Source organism: Equus quagga, unplaced genomic scaffold (assembly GCF_021613505.1).
Source record: "Equus quagga isolate Etosha38 unplaced genomic scaffold, UCLA_HA_Equagga_1.0 262_RagTag, whole genome shotgun sequence".
Lineage (NCBI taxonomy): Eukaryota > Metazoa > Chordata > Mammalia > Perissodactyla > Equidae > Equus > Equus quagga.
The window spans coordinates 84,928-100,725 of NW_025799867.1; the positions used below are offsets into that span (position 1 = coordinate 84,928).

Genomic DNA, 15,798 nt, shown 5'->3' on the forward strand with positions numbered 1-15,798 from the left:
TGTTGAAAGGACTAGAGATCTCACTCAGAGGGGAACTCCAAGCTCCATTGTTTTGTTGCTTGCGTGTGCATGTGTATATGTGAATCTGTAGCTGGTTTGTCTCTGTTTCAGGAATTTTGTTCCAGCTTTCTGGATTTTGTTGGGGGAGACTCCTAAGTTTTTGAAAGGACTAACTCTTGACTCCATCTGTTTTGATGGTAGCGTGGATATATATGAATACATATAATATGTGTGTATGGGTGGTACCATAATGGGAAATTTGGATTTGATTCCCAGTGGGAACCCTCTGGGTTATGCATTGAAAAATGGGGATGTTTTCAGTTATAAACCTCTGAAGAAGAAAGAGATGAAATTTAACCAAATTTTGGCTCTCAGCTTCCTGTCATGATGTTACAGATGGTAATGAAAACAATTTAACAAAAGAATAGAAAGAAACTACAAGAAAAATAAAGGCCTTTCTCAACAAGGCAGAAATCTTTAAAGAGGATCTTAAAAATATTGAAAATAAGACAGTGGGGTAAAACAAACAAATACTGAATGTGGGAAAAACAAAGGGAAGAGTCACAGGACTCATCTCAGAAGGTTGAAAAATCTTTAGCTACTTATTAAAAAGAAAAATGGGAGAGCCAGCCCAGGTGGCCTACTGGTTAAAGTTTGGCATGCTCCGCTTCATTGGCCCAGGCTCCATTCCTGTGAATGGAACTACAGTACTCATCTGTCAGTAGCCATGCTGTTTTAGTGGCTCATACAGAGGAACCAGAAGAAATTAAAACTATACACAACCATGTACTGGGGCTTTGCAAAGGGGAAGAAAAAAGGAGGAAGATTGGCAACAGATGTTAGGTTAGGGCAAATCTTCCCCTGCAAATAAAAGAATGGAAAAGCTACCTGCTGAGTTAAAAAAGGGATAAATAAACCAGATATTAATGGGTTAAAAAAAGTTTTTAATAAACACTGCTTAAGGTTGTGTCAACTAAAGGGCCCCCTTCTCATACCCCAACTCTGAAGGACCAAAAACATGGCCAGTCTCTTCACCCAGTATGAAAAGATTTTTAAAAACTACAAGGTGGAAATCACAATGAGAAACCCAACCAACAATCACTTGGGCAACAGGTTGCTAAGGTTAGTAAGATCATAAAGATTAAAATGTTTAAGCTAATATTATGTAAAGAGGTCATGTTACCTTTCCCTGAGTGTTTTTTGGGAAAGGAGGTTATGTCTGTCTGGGAATGCTTTCCTTACACAATATTACAAGACTGAAACTTATCGAGAGAATCCCAATGGAAACTATGACTAGAGGCATAAGAGTTGATAAAATTAAGACAAAACTTTTAAAGAAAATTAGTATATTTAAATGGGCTTTATATGAAATCATGGCATCTCTTTTGCCTTATTGTCTTATAGATTATTTGATGGGGATAAGCATTGGGTCACACTAGGGAGGGTTACTTCTGCCTGAAATTGTAGGAACGTATGCATCCACCCTTCAGGCAATGTTTGTGAAACATGCTAAAGAAGATGTCACATTAAAATGGCCAAAATGGGGTAATTTCAGATTACCCAAAATGGTATATTGGCATATGCAATTGGAAAAAGCGAGCTGTAAAATTAAACAACCAATGGCAATCTTATTTTAAGTTTTCTGAGGTTTCTAAGTAAAATCAGGAATACCTTACTGTTTCTTTATAATGAAATAAATTCAAAAAATGCCAGATTGGAAAATGACAACTACACCAGTGACCCTGATAGTGAAACAAAGCTGAATATGCTGCACCTCTTCCTCCCATAGGAAGCTTCACTACTTCAACTGCCCAGAAATTCCTGATCTAACTATAAGCAAATAAAAATAAGTAAACTTATGAGATAATTTGAAATTATAATGGCCATTCTGGGGAACCTCTGTTTCGAGTTCAACTTAAGCGTCGTCCCTAAAAGAGAGGCTCCAAAATTGCTCACAATGGGGTGCTGTCTTTGAATAGTTTGAGGAAGATTAGCCCTGAGCTAACATCCACTACCAATCCTCCTCTTTTTGCTGAGGAAGGCTGGCCCTGAGCTAACATTCACACCCATCCTCTACTTTATATGTGGGATGCCTACCACAGCATGGCTTGTGAAGTGGTGCCATGTCAGCAGCTAGGATCTGAACCAGCGATCCCTGGGCCACTGAAGTGGAACATGTGCACTTAACTGCTGCGCCACTGGGGTGGCCCTGAGACTCTTCATTTTAGAAGATTATTTCTGATATGCTAAATATGGTCGGTTAATGCTTATAGTTGATAATATTGGGCCTAGTTGGCTTGAGGTGGAGAAAGTAATGATTATTTTTATATTATTTGGGTAAGGGCACAAACTGCTGTGAATGATGTGATGGCTCCTACGCAGTGTTCATGTTTGAACGGTTTTAACATATTCTATTAGTGAATAAAATCAAATTAGTAACAAGACACTGTTACATTATCGTGCTTGAATGAAGTAGGGCTGAGGTGGGTGGGTGACCTTCTACAGTTAAGGGAGTCATGAGTAGAGGTCAAGTTGGGTGGATTTGCTAGTTGCAGCTGAAAGAAGTCCAGTTAATTGAAGGTTAATATGACTGAGGTTGAATATAAAGGTTTGTTGGAAGTCTCACAAGTATGTTAAATAGGAATCACGCTATTGATATAATGAATCCAGTATCTCCAATGAGATTTTATAGGACTGCTTGGAGGGCAACAGTGTTGCATCTGATCAGCCAAGTCACCATCAAATTAATAGAAATGATATAATTCCCACCCCTCCTCATCCTATGAAAAGTTGGAAGAGGTTTTTGGTGGCAACTAAAATTAATATAGTTATAAGGGATATAAGTACTTGAACAAGAAGTTAATTTGGGGGTCTAAATGTATATATCATATTGAAAATTCTGTAATTGTTCATGTCACAAAAAGTGCTACTGATATAAATGTTGTTGAAAAATAGTCAACTTTAAAGCTAAATGAAAATTTGAGTGTTTGGATAGGCATTCAGTGCTAGTTTGAAGTAATTATATCTTGGTCTGAGTAACCAAATATTGTGGGAATTAGACTGGAACTGAAGGCATATGAAATTATAGTTTTATGTAATATGGAGATAGGTCATTTTTGTGGATGCTAGGATTGGTTATTATAATTGGTAGAGTTGGTATAAATAGTAAAACTAGTACAAAAGAAGAGAATATGTTTATGTAGATTTACCAATTTTTTAGTTTCTAAGACCAACCAATTACTTTTATTTTTATTAACTGTAAAAGTTTGAAAAAGCCTTATTGTTATATATGGAGGCATGCATTATCAGTTCTTGCATACTTTTTTAGTAAATAAGAAGTTTTAAGCTTCTATTATTAGATTAACAATCTAATATTTTTATTAAATTTTATTTAGATTATGTTTCCAAATTATTTTGGGATTAAGTGATAAGAGTAAAAGGGGTAGTAAGTATAAAATTATGGGGGAATTTTCTTGTGTAAATGATGGTTTCACATTATTAATGTGATATGAGTATTTGCCTCATTGTGCCATGATTAGTATATAAAGGGAATAGAGTTTGGTAAGGATAATATTCACTCCTATTTGAATGGTAATCCTGTTAGCCTGAGAGGACAATGATCTTATCACAAATAGTTCCCAAATGAGATTTATTGTGGGGGGTAAAGCTAAGTTGGTAAGGCTTACTGGTGATCATCACACTGCTATGAGTGGGAGGAGTGTTGGTAATCTGTGAGCTAGGATTATAGTTTGGCTGTGAACTCATTCATAGTTTGAATTTGCAGGCAGAATAGTACTGAGAAGATGATATTGTGGGTCATTATCAGGCTGTGTCCTCTACATAACTCCCTGGTTTTGGAATAAGAACAGATATGATTATAGTGCTATGTGGCTGATGGGAATATGGAACTGCTGATGTTAAGTTTTTTGGGCATAAACAGATGGAGCTGGTTATGATTATTCCTCATAAAGATAATACAAGGAAAGGGTGTGACATGCAATTTGTTGATGAATTTAGTAGTCTTGTGATTCCTAATGGCCCATAGCCACCTGTTTAAAGTTGCCCAGCCACAAATATTATGGAGTCAGATGGGGGCTTCTGTATGTACTTTTGGTCATCAGAGGTGTAGGACAAAAAGAGGTATTTTTACTATGAATGCTATTAAACATGCCAAGCAGAGGAAAATATTGGATCAAGAGTGGGGCAATGTTTGGACTCAGAAATGAATTATTAGGAAATTTAGGGAACCTCTAAGGGTCTCGACGAAGATTAGCAAAACAAGAAGTGGGAGTGATCCTACTAGTGTATAAAATAAGAAACAGAGTCCTACATTGCGTCGTTCTGTCTGATTTCATCATCAAGGAATAATGATTAGAGTTGGGACTAATGTTGCTTCAAATAAGATGTAGAATAGGATTAATTCTGTGGCAGTGAAGGTTATGATTAAGAATATTCGTAATATAATTGTGATGTATAGTATTTTTCAGATTAATCATTCTTTGGATAGATTCTCTGGGTGACACTTGCCTTGGTGTTGGGGGGACCCTCCCCATGAAGTCCAAAGAACCTGGTTTCGAGGACTTTTGAGATATTCACTGGGCAAAGATCATGACTTTTTATTGGGGCAACTGACCTCCGCCTTCTGTTCCTCCATTCTTCATCTCTTGATTATGTCTAAATAGTGCCACCCTTGCTGGCCATTCATATCCCTGGTCCTTAAGGACAGCATGTCTAGGAGTCATTTCCTAGATCTCATCAGATCTGTCTGCACTCTGATATTGCAGCTTATGGTGGTAATTACACCCACCTTGCTTCTGATGGCTCAGTGCTGGTTTCTGCCATTCCAAGATCCTATTGTCCCCATTGCTACTATGGAGCCCAGCTCTGCAACAGCAACTTCTGTATTAAACCCTGACCTGTGGAGGATGGCCTCCACTTGCACCTCAGTGATGCTGATGTCCCTTTCACCAGTGCTATTCTCACCAGCCTTCCCGAGGTTTGGAAATTTGACCAATGTCTTTCCGACTTACATAGGAGACCTGTCCCAGCATGTCTACTTCTCTGAAGGTTTTAGTCCCTTACCCCACTGCACTACTGTGGTGCAATTCAATTCTGACACTAACCACTGGAATTAGCACAGATCCCACTGATTAAGAGCAAATTCCTTCATAAGACTACCATCACCTCACACACTAGCCCTGCTTTTGGGTCCCAGGCCACCTACATTTCTGACCAACTTGGTTGGGCATTTCCACCACCCCTTCAGGTTTGATATTTTGCTAGAATGAGAAATAGAAGTCTAGAAAGTGCTATACTTATGATTACATTTTATTATAGGAAAAGGATACAATTTGGAACCAGTAAAGGGAGAGACCAAGTCAGGGAGCTCCACCAAAGTTTTTCTCCTTACACTTAAATCCTGTATCTGGTCTTCAACTCTGCCTTCCCTTTGGCTGCAAGAGTTAGGGATCACTTCAACTCTCATACTTTGCTTTTCGTTTTTGAGGGATAGGTCTGAGCCTGCCCTTGCCTCTCTTCAATACTCAGAGGCACTTGCAAGTAGCCATCTGATTCCACAATCCTTATCTTTACCATTCCTCACATTTCTCAAGCCCAGCGGCAGTGCACAAGCTGTGCACCCCTGTACCACCCCAGCTCACCACAAGTGAAATGTCAGAGGTCCCACAACTGATGTTCAGCAGGGAGAGTCATCACTCCACCCAGAATCTACCCTTAGAGCCAGCTTTCTAGGACCGCTGTTGGTGTGGATGGTGTTGGGTCATGTTTCCTAGAAGCATAGCATGATACAGGATTCCAGAGGTTCATGGAGGACAGGCTTCAGGGGATCTGGGCAGCACAGAGCAAGGAAGCTAGCAAGGGTCATTTCTGAGTGGGGACCTAATGCACCTGACCACAGGGGCTCTGGAAGACAAAGTACAGCTCAGAGTCACCTCACATTTGACTCCAGAGCCATGTGCCAGGCTGTCCCTGGCTGCTGGCTGCTGTCAGGAGTGGGTTGGGGCAACTTCCTGGGGAAGGGACTGTGACTCCACTGAGGTCAAATCTCTGCTGAAGAGGACATCTGTGGGGGTGAATCAGGAGCTCAGAGAAAGGTCCCAGCTGAGCACCAACATCATCTTCACAGTGCTTACATCTTTTTAAAGAAAAACATCAGATACTCTAACTCTTGGGGTGTTTACACTTCATGAGGTGGGAGGCGTGGAGTTTAGCACCTGATGATACCTCCAGAATTTATTTAAATTGACAATTTTAGATTCAGTGTGGTTTAATCTCTGAGCAGTACACACCACACGTCTGCCTGATTTTGATCTTGATATAAATAGTGGGAAACTAGTGACTTTTTATTATGACAAATTTCAAACATACGCTTAGAAATAATATTCTAGCAGTCATATACCCACCACAGACATAAAATTGTCATAATTTGGGTGCCCTATTTGTCATGTTTGTCTATCTATTTTTATATTCCCCTATATTTAGTTGTTTTCTGGAACACTTCAAAATAAATTACAGGAATCTCAGTGCTGCATCCAAAATACTTCCACCTGCCTGTCTTCAGAAGATGACATTCCTCTGTGTAACCACAACTCCATTAGCAAACTAACAGAATTGTAATTCCTTTATTTCATCTATCACCCAGTCTATTTTCAGACTTTCACACTGGTTTGTGGTCATTTGTTACAGCAGCAATAGAAAACTAATACACTCACCTTGCTTAAAGACTATGTTAAATATATACATTAACATCTTTATTGAGGTAGAATTCACATACCATACAGTTCACTCATGCAAGGTGTCTGCTTCAATCCTTTCAGTATTTTCACAGAGTTCTGAAACCATCACTACCATTCAATTTTAGAATATTTCCAAAATCCCCAAAGAAACTCCTTACTACTTAGCAGTCACACCCCGTTCTCCCCATTCCCTCCAACCCCTGGCAACCACTAATCTACACTCTGTCTCTATGGATTTCCTATTCTGTTTTCTTCATATAAATGGAATGATACAATATGTGGCCTTTTGTACCTGGCGTCCTCTACTTAGCAGAATCCTTTCAAGGTTCATCTACGTTGAAACATGTATAGTTCTCTACTCCTTTTTATGGCTAAATAATATTCCACCTTAGCTATATACCACTTTTGTTTACCCATTCATCAATTGATGGATAATTGTGTTGTTTCCACTTTTCAGCTATTGTGAATAATGTGCTCTGTCCAAGTTATTAGGGATAATTTTTTTCATTTCTCTTGGGCATATACCTAAGGGCAGAAAAACTGGCTCATATGGTAACTGTATATCTAACAGTTTGATGAACTGCCATACTGTTTTCCAAGGCAGCTGCATCATTCTACACTCCCACAACAGTGGGTGAGGGTTTCCATTTACTCTCCACACTTGTTATTATCTGTCTTTGTGTTTCTAGCTCTACTAGTGGGTGCGCAGTGGTATCTCACTGAGGTTTTCATCTACATTTCACTGATGACTAATGATGTTGAACATTTATTCATGTACTCCTTGTCCATTTGTGTATCTTCTTTGTCCATCTGTCTATTCAGCTCCCTTGTCCATTTTTAATTGAATTATTTATACTTTTTATTATTGAATAGTGCATGTTTTTTCTATATATACTAGATACAAGTCCCTTATCAGATTTGTGGTTGGCTAAACTTTTTCCCATTCTGTGGGTTATTGTTTTCACTTTCTTGATGAGATCCTTAAATTTTTGTGTGGTCCAGTTTATCTATTTGATTTTCTCTTTTCTTCCAAAATGTATTTCATTTTACTTTTCTCTATCCAAGATCTAAGCTAAGGTCCCCCACTGCATGTGTTACTAATCTGGAAAGCCCTTTTTTTCTAAAACCTTTCCTATGTGTGGATCCTATGCTGGTGGTCTTTGGGGGTCCAAACCTGGTTCTGTCTTGCAGCTTTTTGCAGGCTTATCTCTCTGTTCCTCCACATCCTCTCATTTCTGTAAGCTGGAGGTGATCCCTAGACTCAGTGGAGCTCATTGTAGAGTTTTTAGGGGACACCTCATGGGCAGTATTCTAGACATCCACCAAAATCCCATCAGGCACTGAACTAGAGGCTCAGGCTTCCCATAATGGATGGAATGGGGTCCCAATGTAGATAGATCCATGCCCAAACCCTAGAACTTGTAATGTGACCTTATTTGGAAAAATTTTGTCTGGAGATATAATTAAAGATCTTGAGAGGAGATCATATGGGTTATCTGGGTGAGTCCTAAATCAACTGATGTCTCCTTATAAGAAATAGAAGAGGAGAAAACACAGAGAAGAAGACCAGGTGAAGAGGGATTGGGGTGATGCAGCCACAAGCCAAGGAGTGCTAACAAGCACCTGAAGCTGGAACAAGAAAGGAACTTAATCTCTACTGGAGCTCCTGGAGGGAACGTGATTCTGCTAATACTTTGATTTTGGATTTCTTGCCTTAGAATTGCCAGAGAAAACTTTATCCTCTTTTAAGCCACCAAGTGTGTGGTAATTTGTAATGGCAGCCACAAGAAACTAATGCACAGTCCCCTTCAAGGGAGAGGAGTCCATCCAGCATTACAGACAGAGACAGCTTTGTCTCTCCAGTATTAGCTCCATCATCCATCAGATCCTGTGGATCCCTGAGGGGACACCTAAATGCCTGCATATGTCACATCCACAGCTCCACCACCACAACTACTGTTGCATCCCCTACTTTGTTCCTGGCCTGAGCCCATTGTGTCATCTGGGTGCACAAGGACAGTCACTCACTCTCTCATCCATCCTGCATTCAGACAAAAACACTTCCTATGCAAAGGTGTTTCCCTCACCCCAGGTGCCTCTGGCCACTTCTGGGAGGACAGGACCTAGGCTGGACATTTATCCTGGAATTCTCAACATTCAGGGTGAAGAGTTGATTACTTTCACCTCCAATGTGGATAGTCTAGGGGATAGTTTTTGCTGTCTATCTTTGAGGATAATTATGGCTTTTCATATAATCAATGTGTTTCACTTATTGTCTTTGATGCTAAAATCATCTCAAATTTAGTCACAGTTTTGGTTAGAGAAGTATATTTGCCTAATAATTGTCAGAGTTCAAAATGTGAAATTTTCAAAAGAAAGAACCCTTTCATTTGGGATTTAAAGACAATCAGGGCTCACCATTTGTGTAGGTTATTTGTGGCTTGGGTTAGCATAGAATTCACATGGAGGATGATCACATCCATCTGCCCTGCGAGGCATGGCTGGCTACAGAGGCTTCAGTCTTTTCAGTCAAGGTCACTTAGAAGGGCCAGTGGTAGGTGTAATACTTTGCTTTTGCCATTTTGAAACTCTTAATGAGTTTTGGACAAGGAGCCCTGCATTTTCACTTTACACTGAGTCTTGCAATTTATGTAGCTGGTTCTTCCCCTGGGAAGGACCATGGGTTGATGGTCTCCCTTTGGGAAAAAAAAGAATGACCCATCAGGAGCTGCAGTACATCCTGCAGCCACCAGAAGACAGCACCGCTACAAAGTAACCTGAGGGGGCTGTGAATACATGCCTGTAGGAGTTTGGCTTTTTCTACTTGGTTTGCATCTCGTAGGTCTCCAGCTTCCCTACCTCCCAACCCCAGCATACAGAGGGAATGTTTTCCAGCCCTGAATATGTCAGATATTCAAATTTGTTACTCTACAATCCAAGATGGGCGTGGGGGCAGCAGGGATCACAACTAGTTGGCTCAAATGTGAATAGCATTAAATAGACATGATAAAGTCCACACTGAATGTTGGTCTTAAGAAAACACTGGAGAGATGGGAATGGAAAGAGGAGATATGTTATGGTGATGGGGAAGAAAGGAGCTGAGTCCCCATCTTTCAAGAGGGAAGACCTTAGATAATTCCTGAAAGTGAAAAATAAGTAAGTAGCCTCAGAGTATGTTATTCAGAGATGACTTTGTTTCCATCCAGAGGAGCTGCAACTGTTTGGGGCAGATCTCATTGTGGCCTAGACATGAGAAGCCAAACCTTCCTGTGATCACTCTGAACAGAAAACAGAGACACTGGGCTTATCACAGCCAAGTCCAATATTGGCACAGATACAAGAAAAAGAACATGCAACAGGAAGGAGCCAGAATAAGTTTTGCTCACAGAGTGAATATCAGGAATAGAATAATACTTTCATTGTTACAGCTGCAATAGGCTGCATGACAACAACTTAAAATCCCCTTGGGGTTGTAAATCATTCACATCAAAGCAATATTGCCCCTCTGGGCAAGCTTGACATACCTCATTAAGATTCCTCCAAGGTAGTGATGTCAGCATCGTGGCCAAGTGCACTCACCCAGGACTCTCTCCTCTCCAACATACAACAAAAAGGAGCAACAACATTCCAACAGAAAATATCCTAATAGCATAGGAATCCCCAGAGACCCACAGCAGCCAAATGACAGAGGGTGGAGAGGCTGAATCCCCCCTTGGTGGAGCTGGAATGGGATAAGAGAGATCTTTGCTCTCTCCTCTAAAGATCAGGATCACAGCCATGGGAGGCTCCTTGAGGGAAGGAGTTGGGGAGAGGTTGCACGTCTAGGGGATCTCCCAGGACTCCCTAGCACCCTTCAGTCTAGACAGAAGCTGTAAGGGGCCAAAAGCTTTCACATGGGGGTCCCCATCAAGCCAAAGCCCCAAGAAATCAGAGAGTGAGAGCTGATCCAGAAACCCGTGCCTGCACACAAGAGAAACTGCCCCCCCAAAACACAGCTGTGCTGCACCATCTCAGCTGAAGGTGGAGGGCTCAGAATACACAGCTCCCGACCCCCATCTAACAGTGACAGGCTGTAACTGTAACTGAATAATATCACTATGTGCAAAAACCGTTCCTCTACCATCCAGCAATTTATAAAAGCTCCAGACCAGAAGGAAAACAATAAAAACACAGAATTACATTCTGAGGACTTGAATACGGGTTCCCTGAATCCCCGTGTGGACACCATAGAGGAACAAATTAGCATAATCAAAGATAGACAAGTTGAATGGCTCCAGACAGAGGAAGAGAGAGAACTAAGGTTAAAAAGAAATGAAGAAAATCTCAGAGAAATAGCCGACTCAATGAGGAAGTGCAACTTAAGAATTATTGGTATATGTGAAAGTGAAGAAAAGGAGAATGGAGCAGAAAACGTGCTCAAAGAAATAATAGCAGAGAACTTACCAAATCTAGGGAATGAGAGAGAAATGTGTATGGAGGAAGCTTTCAGATCTCCTAGACATGTCAATGTAAAAAGACCTACTGCAAAGCATATAGTAGTAAAACTGGAAAAAGTGAATGACAGAGAAAACGAATACTCAGGGCAGCAATGCTGAAGAAAATAACCTAAAAAGGAACCCCTATCAGACTTTCAGCAGATTTCTCTGCAGAAACCTTACAAGCTAGGAGAGATTGGAATGACATATTTAAAACTTTAAAGGATAATAATCTTCAGCCAAGAATACTCTATCCAGCAAAAACATCCTTCAGATATGAGGGAGAAATCTTTCCCAGACTAACAAAAGCTAAGGGACTTCGTAGCCATGAGACCCCCACTACAAGAAATCCTGAAGAAGGCCCTCACACTTGAAAAAAGAAAAAAAAAAGGAGAAAGGGATCACAAAACACAGAGTCAGGTGACGGATAGGATCAGAATAAGATACCAAATATTCAACTATAGCATTAAGATAAAGGGAAGGAAAACACCACACCCAAAACAAAGACAGTCTTATCACTCTAACCACAAACTCACAACACAAGTTGGAATAAGGGATGAAAATAATCACTTAGGAGGGGAGGAGGCAAGGGACTGAGTCGGTTTAGGCTAAGGAAATAAGAGGCCACGAGAAAATGGACTATGTTATGCACAAGATTCTGAATACAAACTTCAGGGTAGCCACTAAACTGAAAAACAGAACGGAGACACAAAAAATAAACAAGGAAAAAACTAAGAAACCCAGCATAAGAAACCGCAGATATCAATGGGTAGGCCAAAACACAAAAGATGAGAAACAAAGGAAATGCAGAAAAACTGGAAAAGGAGCAACAGAATGATAGCATTAAGCCCTCATGCAACAATAATCACCCTCATTGTAAAGGGACTGAATTCTCCAATAAAAAGACAAAGAGTAGCAAGATGGATTAAAGAACAAGATCCAACAATTTGTTGCCCCAGGGAAACACACCTCAGCTCCAATAACAAACAAAGGCTCAGAGTGAAGGGGTGGAAGACAATACTCCAAGCTAGTGGCAAACAAAAGAAAGCAAGTGTTGCAATACTTACATCAGACAAAGTAGATTTCAGGATAAGGGAGGTAAAGAGAGACATAGAGGGTCAACATATAATGATCAAAGGGACACTTCATCAAGAAGAAATAATGTTATAAATATCTATGCACCCAACACAAGAGCACCAAAGTTCATAAAGCAGCTATTAACAAACCCAAAAGAAGATATCAAAAACAACACAATAATAGTAGGGGACCTCAAAACCCCACTCACATCATTGGACAGATCATCCAGACAGAAAATCAACAAGGAAACAGTGGAATTAAATGAAAAGCTAAAACAGCTGGACTTAATAGACATATATAGAACACTTCATCCAAAAACAAGAGAATACACATTTTTCTCAAGTGCACATGGAAGATTCTCCAGAATAGACCATATGTTGGGAAACAGGCCAAGCCTCTATAAATTTTAAAAAATTTAAATAATAACAAACATCTTCTCCGATCATAATGCTATAAAGCTAGACATTAATTACAAGAAAAAAGCTGAGAAATGGACAAAGATGTAGAGAATAAACACTATGCTATTGAACAAGCAATGGATCATTGAAGAAATTAAAGGAGAAATCAAAAAATATCTGGAGACAAGTGAAAATGATAACATGCCATACCAACTCTATGGGATACAGCAAAAGCTGTATTAAGAGGGAAATTCATCACAATACAGGCACACCTTAAACACACAAGAAATAAGCAATCTCAAACTACACCTAACTGAGTTAGAGATGGAAGAACAAACAAAGCCCAAAGTCAGCAGAAGGAGAGAAATAATAAAAATCAAAGCAGAAATAAATGCTATTGAAACAAAAAAGGCAGTAGAAAGGATCAATGAAACAAAGAGCTTGTTCTTTGAGAAGATAAATAAAATTGACAAACTCCTAGCCAGACTTACAAAGAAAAAAAGGGAAAAAGCTCAAATAAACATAATCAGAAATGAAAGAGGAGAAATAACAACAGACTCCACAGAAATACAATGGATTATAAGAGAATACTACGAAAAACTATATGCCAACAAAATGGGTAACCCAGACGAAATGGATAAATTCTTAGACTCTTACAATCTCCCAAAGCTAAGTCAAGAAGAAGCAGACAATCTGAACACAGCAATCACAAGCACAGAGATTGCAACAGCAATCAAAAGCATCCCAAAGAATAAAACACCAGGACCAGACGGCTTTCCTGGAGAATTCTATCAAACTTTCAGAGAGGATTTAACACCTATACGTTTCAAGCTATTCCAAAAATTATGGAGGATGGAACACTTCCTAACACTTTCTACGAGGCCAACATCATGCTGATACCAAAGCCTGACAAGGACTGCATGAACAAGGAGCAGGACAGACCAATATCGCTGGTGAACATAGATGCAAAAATTCTCAACAAAATTTTGGCAACCCGAATTCAGCAATTCATCAAGAGGATCATACATCACGATCAAGTGGGGATTCATACCAGGGACACAGGGATGGTTCAACATCCACAAATCTATCAACGTGATACACCACATCAACAAATTCAGGAATAAAAACCACATGATCATCTCAATAGATGCAGTGAAAGCATTTGACAAGATTCAACAGCCATGTATGATAAAAACTCTGAACAAAATGGGGATAGAAGGAAAGTACCTCAACATAATAAAGGCCATATATGACAAACCCACAGCCAACATCATACTCAATGGGCAAAAACTGAGTGCCATCCTTCTGAAAACAGGAACGAGACAAGGATGCCCTCTATCACTACTCTTATTCAACATAGTACTGGAGGTTTTGGCTGGAGAAATTAGGCAAGAAAAAGGAATAAAAGTAATCCAAATAGGGAGGGAAGAAGTGAAAATCTCCCTGTTTGCTGATGATATGATCTTATATATAGAAAACCCCAAAGAATCCATTGGAAAACTTTCAGAAGTAATCAACAGCTACAGCAAAGTTGCAGGGTATAAAATCAACTTACATAAATCAGTAGCATTTCTATACTCTAATAATGAACTAACACAAAAAGAACTCAAGAACACAATACCATTCACAATTGTAACAAGAATAAAATAACTCAGGGTGAATTTAACTAAGGAAGTGAAAGACCCACACAACAAAAACTACAAGGCTTTCCTGAAAGAAATGGATGAGGACATAAAGAGGTGGAAAGATATTCCATGTACACAGATTGGAAGAATAAACATAGTTAAAATGTCCGTACTACATAAAGCAATCTACACGTTCAACTCAATCCCAACCACAATCCCAATGACATTCTTTACAGAAATAGAACAAAGAATCCTCAAATTCATATGGGCAACAAAAGACCCTGAATTTCTAAAGCAATATTGAGAAAAAAGAACAAAGCTGGAGGCATCATGATCCCTGACTTCAAAACATACTACAAAGCTACAGTAATCCAATTAGCATGGTACTGGTACAAAAACAGGTGCACGGATCAATGGAAGAGAATTGAAAGCCCAGAAATAAAACCACACATCTATGGACAGCTAATCTTCGACAAAGGAGCTGAGGGCCTACAATGGAGAAAAGAAAGTCTCTTCAACAAATGGTGCTGGGAAAACTGGAAAGCCACATGTAAGAGCATGAAAATTGACCATTCTTTTTCACCATTCACAAAAAGAAACTCAAAAAGGATCAAAGACCTAAAGGTAAGAACTGAAACCATAAGGCTTCTAGAAGAAAATGTAGGTAGTACACTCTTTGACATCAGTATTAAAAGGATCTTTTTGGATACCATGTCTTCTCAGACAAGGGAAACAATAGAAAGAATAAACAAATGGGACTTAATCAGACTAAAGAGCTTCTTCAAGGCAATGGAAAACAGGATTGAACAAAATAACAACCCACCAACTGGGAAAAAATATTTTCAAGTCATATATCCAACAAAGGGTTAATCTCCATAATATATAAGAACTCACACAACTCAACAACAAAAATTCAAACAACCCCATCAAAAAATGGGCAGGAAACGTGACAGACATTTCTCCAAAGAAGATACATAGCCAATAGGCACATGAAAAGATATTCATCATCGCTGATCATCAGGGAAATGCAAATCAAAACTGCACTAAGATATCACCTTACACCCATTAGAAAGGCAAAAATAACCAAAACAAAAAGTAACAAATGATGGAGAGGTTGTGGAGAAAAAGGAACCTGCATACACTGCTGGTGGGAATGCAAACTGGTGCAGCCGCTATGGAAAACAGTATGGAGGTTTCTCAAAAAATTAAAAATAGAAATACCATATGACCCAGCCATCCCACTACTGAGTATCTATCCAAGGAGCCTGAAGTCATTCCAAAAGTCCCATGCACCCAATGTTCATTGCAACATTGTTTACAATAGCCAAGACATGGAAGCAACCTAAGTGCCTATCAACTGATGATTGGATAAAGAGATGGTACATATATATACAATGGAATACTACTCAGCCATAAAAAGAATAAAATCGTCCCATTCACAACAACATGAATGGATCTTGAGGGAATT

The 15,798-nt window shown here is 39.5% G+C and overlaps 1 protein-coding gene across 1 annotated transcript in view; it reads right to left on the reverse strand.

Annotated features, from left to right (window-relative positions):
- Window positions 1-15,798, reverse strand: part of LOC124233847 (carcinoembryonic antigen-related cell adhesion molecule 21-like) — a 90,082-nt gene that overhangs the window by 3,352 nt on the left and 70,932 nt on the right. The window contains exon 3 of the mRNA XM_046651101.1: window positions 7,313-7,319. Within this exon, the coding sequence (XP_046507057.1) occupies window positions 7,313-7,319 (7 nt within the window). The remainder of the gene's footprint in view (window positions 1-7,312; window positions 7,320-15,798) is intronic.